At 55.1% G+C, this 6213-nt stretch overlaps 1 protein-coding gene across 1 annotated transcript; it reads left to right on the top strand.

Moving 5' to 3' along the window:
• The first annotated feature begins 1430 nt into the window (after positions 1-1430).
• On the top strand, positions 1431-3898 carry Rps15 (ribosomal protein S15). Its single transcript, XM_005405969.2, has 4 exons — positions 1431-1540; positions 1880-1965; positions 3417-3651; positions 3753-3898. Exons 1-4 carry the CDS (start codon positions 1538-1540, stop codon positions 3864-3866), a joined length of 438 nt encoding a protein of 145 aa, XP_005406026.1. The 5' UTR covers positions 1431-1537; the 3' UTR covers positions 3867-3898.
• The last annotated feature ends 2315 nt before the right edge of the window (positions 3899-6213 follow it).

The following is a 6213-nucleotide window of genomic DNA, read 5'->3' as shown; positions in this document are numbered from 1 at the left end:
ACACTGTGTGTCTTCTGCATCTCTCACTGAGCACGGGGTCCTCAAAGTCCCTACACACTGCAGCAAGTGTCACAGCCTTGCTGCTTTTGGTGCCTGAGGGATGTTCCAGTGCATGGTGGACCACGCTGTGTGTGTCCACTGATGCACATTTGGGTTGCTTCCACATGTGGCTTTTGTGAACATGGGTGTACAAATACCTGTTCAAATCTCTCCTTTCAAGCTGGGCATGGTGGTGTGTGCTTGTAATGCTAGCACTTGGGAGGCTGAGGCAGGAGGATCATTGCGAATTCAAGGCCAGTCAGGACTACATAGTGAGAACTGGTTTTGCACACCTCGGCTGCCAAAAAGCAAGCAAATCCCTCCTTTCAGTTCCTCACGCCTATTTCCAGAAGCAGAATTACTACCTCATACAGCTCCACATCTTAACCTATTGGCCTTCAAATTTACTGTAACAAATCCAGGGAGATAGGGAAATACGATTGCTCCATAGCTTTATTTACACTTACCCCTTTTTGTGATTTTTTTTTGTTTGTTTGTTTTTGTTTTTTGTTTTTTGTTTTTTGCCGGTACCGGGAACCGAACTCACGACCTTGCGCTTGCCAGGCAGGCGCTGTGCCACTGAGCTAAATCCCCAGCCCCCCCTTTTTGTGATTTTTAAATTTAATTTTTTTGATAGGGTTCTCACATCGTTGCTCGGACTCAAGCAATCCTGCTGCCTTGGCCTCCCCAGTAGCTGGCTCTAGTACCACATACCTGGTTAAATCTATTATATATTCAGATGACTTTTGTATGTGTCATGAATCCAGTAACACTTTGTCTCTCTCTCTTTTTTTTTTTTTTTGTACCAGGAATCAAACTCAGGACCTTAGCTTGCCAGGCAGGCACTTGTGCCGCTGTGCTATATCCGTAGCCCCTACACTTTGCCATAGTTACTAGATTATTTAACCAGTGTGGAGCAGGCCTGTAATCTCAGCATTTGGGAAGTTGAGCCAGTAGGATGGATGCAGGTTTGAGGACAGCCTGGGTTACATAGTGAGTTCAAGACCAGCCTGACCTATGACTCGAGGCCCTGTCTCAAAAAACAAAAAAAAGTTTATTAAAGCCTGGCTGGTTCTTTTCAAGAAGGGTAGGACTCCTCTATCTTCCCTTTATCTCAGTTCTGGCGCCTACAATGTCCATACCCCGTAGTTCTTGTCTGCCTCTCTCAGTGGGCCCAAAACCCTTGAACCACACTTTTCACAAACACTAGGTGCTCCATAAATATTTGCTTAGATCTGTGCTATTGCGTAGATTACAGAGCATGCACCTGAGGCTCCGAAACAGCAGCGACACGTGCAGTTTTTGGGAGGGCCAGTCTAACCTAGACGGGATTCCCTTCGAGGCCCGCTGCCTGTACTTTGCCCTCCCGACAGTAGGGGGCGCGCGCCTTCTGGAGGAAGACGGAAGTGCACACATGGTTGAGGGGCCGTACTCGCAGACGGCCTTGTGATAACTGCGCAGGCGCGAAGAGGGCGGTCTTTTCCGAAGACCTGGCAAGATGGTGAGTGTTGAGTGTTGGAGGTTCTGTGGCAGGCCTATCCGGCGCCATCCGAACTCCAGCCGTCCTGCGGGGGGCCGGGGTTGGTACCCACAGTTGTGGCGCTCTGCTTCAAACCTCCGAGGCCACGGATGGGGCCCGTGGGGTCGGCCTGGTGGTTCTTGGGACCACCCAGGACGGGGAAGGCCTATTGGACCCGACAGTCCCCGCCGAGTCCTCGTAACTGAAGTCGCATGTGCTTCCGTGGGGACGGCCTGGGGCTAGTGTGGCCGTGCGGGCTTCCGTGGGGCTGCCCGCGGTGGGTCTCCAGCTCCCACTCACTAGCGACCCGCGCTCGTGCAGGCGGAAGTGGAGCAGAAGAAGAAGCGAACCTTCCGCAAGTTTACGTACCGCGGCGTGGACCTCGACCAGCTGCTGGACATGTCCTAGTAAGGGGCCCGGCGGGGAGACGAGGGGCGGGAGCAGGAGAGGGTCGCGTCTGGGTTAAGGTGGAGCTGGGTGTGATGGCAGCTGTGGAAGTGGGCGCCCGGAGACGGGCCCGCAGTGCCCTTGGGCCAGGCTGGCCGGCTGGCCTGTTTGCGATAGCGGGGATTGAACCCAGGCCCTTCGCACTGAATTAAGTTCCTAGTTCTTTTCTTATTTTTCTTTTTTATTTTTGAGACACTCGCTAAGTCACTGAGTTGCCCAGGCTGGGCGCAAACTGGAGATCCACCCTGCTCACATTTTCTGTGAAGGAACCCGCTGCTAATATTGTCTGCATTTTGTCAGTTTCTGCTGAGGGGCAAAGGCAGTAGTCCTGGCCAGTCTGTGTGCAGGTTAAATTGTTAGGAACATTGGAGCTTTTATTTAATTTGGACGCCGTTTGCGTTGGGACTTTATCTACTTGGGAATGCAGACAGCACGGGTAGCCCAGGTGTGTTACGAAAACAGGCAAGGAGAGGTGGCTTGTGCAAGTACAGGTGGGTCTGTGGCCCTAGCGCCTGGATGGAGGAGGGGGAGGAGGGTGACCTGGTGTCACTGGAGAGCGAGCAGGCATAAAGGATCCGGCTACCTGGGGCGCCCCCCACCCCGGCACTGGGGATGGAACCCAGGGCCTTTGCACTGAGGTACATCCTCAACCTTCGTATTTTGGCTTCAGGCGAAATTTTGCTAAGTTGCCCAAGTAGGGCTCCAACTCATACTCCTGCCAGATCCTCCCAGAGTGCTAGGATCCCAGGTGTGTGCCACCACATCTACTTGTCAGGGGCTTTTTTTTTTTTTTGGTACCGGCAATCAAACTCAGAACCTTGCACTTGGCAGGCGGGCGCTGTGCCACTGAGCTATATCCCTGGCTCCTATCTGGAGCTCTTAACAGGCTGCTGACTGATTGTGGGCCTTCTAGATTCTTGGGGAGGGGTGAGCCTAGGGCCTTGTACATGCCAAGGGCACACTACCACTTAAGTGCACCCAGCCCGGTTAATATTTCAGGCAGGCGTTAAGCTCATAATGTAGTATAGGCTTCCTCCTGCCTCAGCCCCCTGAGTGCTGGGGTTACAGGTAGGTGTCACCAAACCTGACTTCCTGGATCCTTTGGAGGACATTGGCCTGAGGTTGCAACTTCCAAGCCGCCACATTGGAGACTTGAGTATCCCCAGTCTGTTTGGTGCTTTCTAAACTGCCTCGTGGTAGTTCCTAAGTGCCAGGAAGAGCTAGTGCTGGGCAGGGGTGTCCCTATGTTGCTGGTGTGGGCCTGTGTACAGCGGTTGGTACACTGTAGGGAGCGGTGCCAAGACCAGTGAGGTGTCGGCTGTGTCCCTGGGAAGACCGCTTCCCAGTTCTCTATGCCATGGGTGTTGGGGGGCCTCTGATCACGCATGCAGTCTACCTTGCCTGTCCCCAGCGAACAGCTGATGCAGCTCTACAGTGCAAGGCAGCGGCGGCGGCTGAACCGAGGCTTGCGGCGGAAGCAGCACTCGCTGCTGAAGCGCCTGCGCAAGGCCAAAAAGGAGGCACCCCCCATGGAGAAGCCCGAAGTGGTGAAGACACACCTTCGGGACATGATCATCCTGCCCGAGATGGTGGGCAGCATGGTGGGCGTCTACAATGGCAAGACCTTCAACCAGGTGGAGATCAAGGTATGTGTGGGGCTGGGGCTGGGGCTGGGGCTGGGGCATGGATGGGTGGGCGGGCACCGTCTGGGACAGTCCCTGATGCCAGCCTGTCTTGACCTCTGCAGCCTGAGATGATCGGCCACTACCTGGGCGAGTTCTCCATCACCTACAAGCCTGTGAAGCACGGCCGGCCTGGCATTGGGGCCACCCACTCTTCACGCTTCATCCCCCTCAAGTAGCCACCTGGCCAATAAAGCCACCACTGCCCCCAGTCTCGTGTGAGGCCTGTCCTGCATGTCAGCTCCGGGAGGGGTCTGGGTCACGGTCCTAGCAATAGGACTCAGGGTGGACATCGGGGGTCATGACTGGGCAGCCCGCAGCCCTGGGTTTCAGCGCTCACACCTGACAGCTATACTCACCATGGCTGGCTTTGGTCACCCCTCAGGACCTACAAGAGAGAGTGGAGGGGGATTGAGCCTGAAGCACTGCTCCCTCACCCACGTCCCTGCGCTGGGGCTCTTACTCCCTGTCCTCTGGGTGGGGTTGTGAAGATGAAGCAGGTAGGGTGAACAGCAGGGCCCATCTGCTAGCTCCAGGGAGCTTGCATCCCATATACGCACCTGTCACCTGTCTGGGGCCTCAGGACAGTCTTCATGGAGTCTGCTGTGGTCCACTTGCCCACACCATGGTCAGGACCTGGAGTTGGACCTTCAATTTCCTTGGTCAGAGAAAGTTCCAGGGGGCAGGGTCACACTAAGCTCTCCAACGTACTCGAGACGTTGTCTTTTTTGTAGGGTGAGGTACAGGTGGGCTGTGGGAGTGAGGCCTCTAGAGTCAGCCAGAGCTTCGTGGGCAGCAGTGGGTTTCCTGATGGGCAGTGAGGAAACAGGGTGCCCAGGCTGTGGGCTGGGGGTGGAAGAGCGGACGGATGCTGCTTTTGATCTGAATGTTGGGTGGAGCAGCCTAGGTGGGCGGAGTTCCTGTTCACCCCAGTGTCGCCAGTCCCCCAGCTCTGTAGTGTCAGCTTCAGCAGCATTTGCTCGTGCTGTCCTCTTGATTTGGAATCAAGAATTAAAGACGGAGGGTAACTGGGTTGTTTCTAATCCCTCCCTGGGAGGAGTTAGTACTGCAGAGGAAAGACTGCCTAAGGCCAGACCTGTGACCTCAGCAGTTTAGGAGGCTGAGGAAGGAGGATCTCGGATTTGAGTTCTGCCTGGACAATACAGCAAGACGAAGTAAAAAGGACTGGGGATACAGTTCAGTGCATGGCCCTGGGTTCAGTTCACAGTTCTGTGCCCGCTACCCCCCAAAAGAGTGAAAGTGTAAAAGATAGGCTTGAGCTGGGAGTATCTGTCCTGCCCACGGGGTCAAGGCAGATGTCCTTGGGCTCAATCATGGGCAGCAGCTGTAGTGTGGTGTGGGAGTGGGTGTTAGCGCCCCCAGGCTGGGCAGTGGGGCTTGGGCTCTGTAAAGCCCTATGAAGTTACAGGTGCCTGCTGAAGTGTGTGGCTGCACTGGCCAGGGTCCTTCGTGTAGAGCAGCAGAGCCTTGGTGACCCACCTTTGCATGCTTGGCTATGACCAGCAAAAAAAAAAAAAAGCAGTGCTTTAGGCTGCACTGGACACTGTCCTGCCTATAGCACTGCAAATTCCCATGGGAGGCTTCTGTGTCCCGGGCTGCTCCAGGCTACAAGTGGCCTTTCAGGCCTGCACTGGGAGCATTGCAGCTGGTCACCGCTTGTCCCTCTGTGGTGCTTGATGACAACAAGGAGTCATTCATGACTGGGAAAAGAATCCGCAATCTAAGTACAGAACATTGTGTTGGGAATGGTTTGTCCTGGGCTCCGTTTGTGCCAGCCTCCATGTTACCCTCATTCCAGGAGCACATTGGGGTGTCAGGAAAGAACAGAGTCACTGTGCTGCCTGGCTCCCTCCTGACTGCAGGCCCAGGCCTCTGGTCACATTCACACCTTTGGTCCATCCTGCTTCCCCACTGGGAGCCTGAGTGGATATCCCCTCAAGTCTGCAGTTCCCGTCCTCAGCGTCTCAGCAGACCTCGCCTAGGCTCAGGCTTTGACTCCTGCCTGTCAGTTGCCTCCAGATCCAGTCCTGGGTCCCACTGTATGAAGTTAAACTACTCACAGGATAGAGGTCTCTGCTACTCAGAGTGTCTCAGTACTGCTCATCTGGATGAACATACTTCACACCTGGCTAGGAAACTGGGCAAACTTAAAAATTGGCTATGAAGAGAGAACTCACCCTTCCCGTCCCACCTGGCCCAGAGTTCTCATTCAGTCGCAGGACCCCTCGCCCTGCTCCTCCCGTTCCTGAAGTGCCCTAACCTGGTCCCTGCCTCCCTCACTTCGGGTTCAGCCCTGTCCTCACCTTTCCTGCAAAGGCAGTACGTACCTTCTCGTTCGTGGCTTTCCTGACTTGGCATGGTGGAGAGTGACACACCCTCTGTGGCCCGCTTCCTGCCTGGCATCTTACGCAGCAACCTTTCCCAGCCCCTCTGCAGTGTACCTATGGTATCTGGCCCTGGGCCTGCACAGTCCCCTGGTCAGGCGCCCCCAACAGCCAACAAGGC

This window comes from Chinchilla lanigera, unplaced genomic scaffold (genome assembly GCF_000276665.1).
Source record: "Chinchilla lanigera isolate Chin_1 unplaced genomic scaffold, ChiLan1.0 scaffold00094, whole genome shotgun sequence".
NCBI lineage: Eukaryota > Metazoa > Chordata > Mammalia > Rodentia > Chinchillidae > Chinchilla > Chinchilla lanigera.
This window is presented reverse-complemented; position numbering and strand designations above follow the sequence as displayed.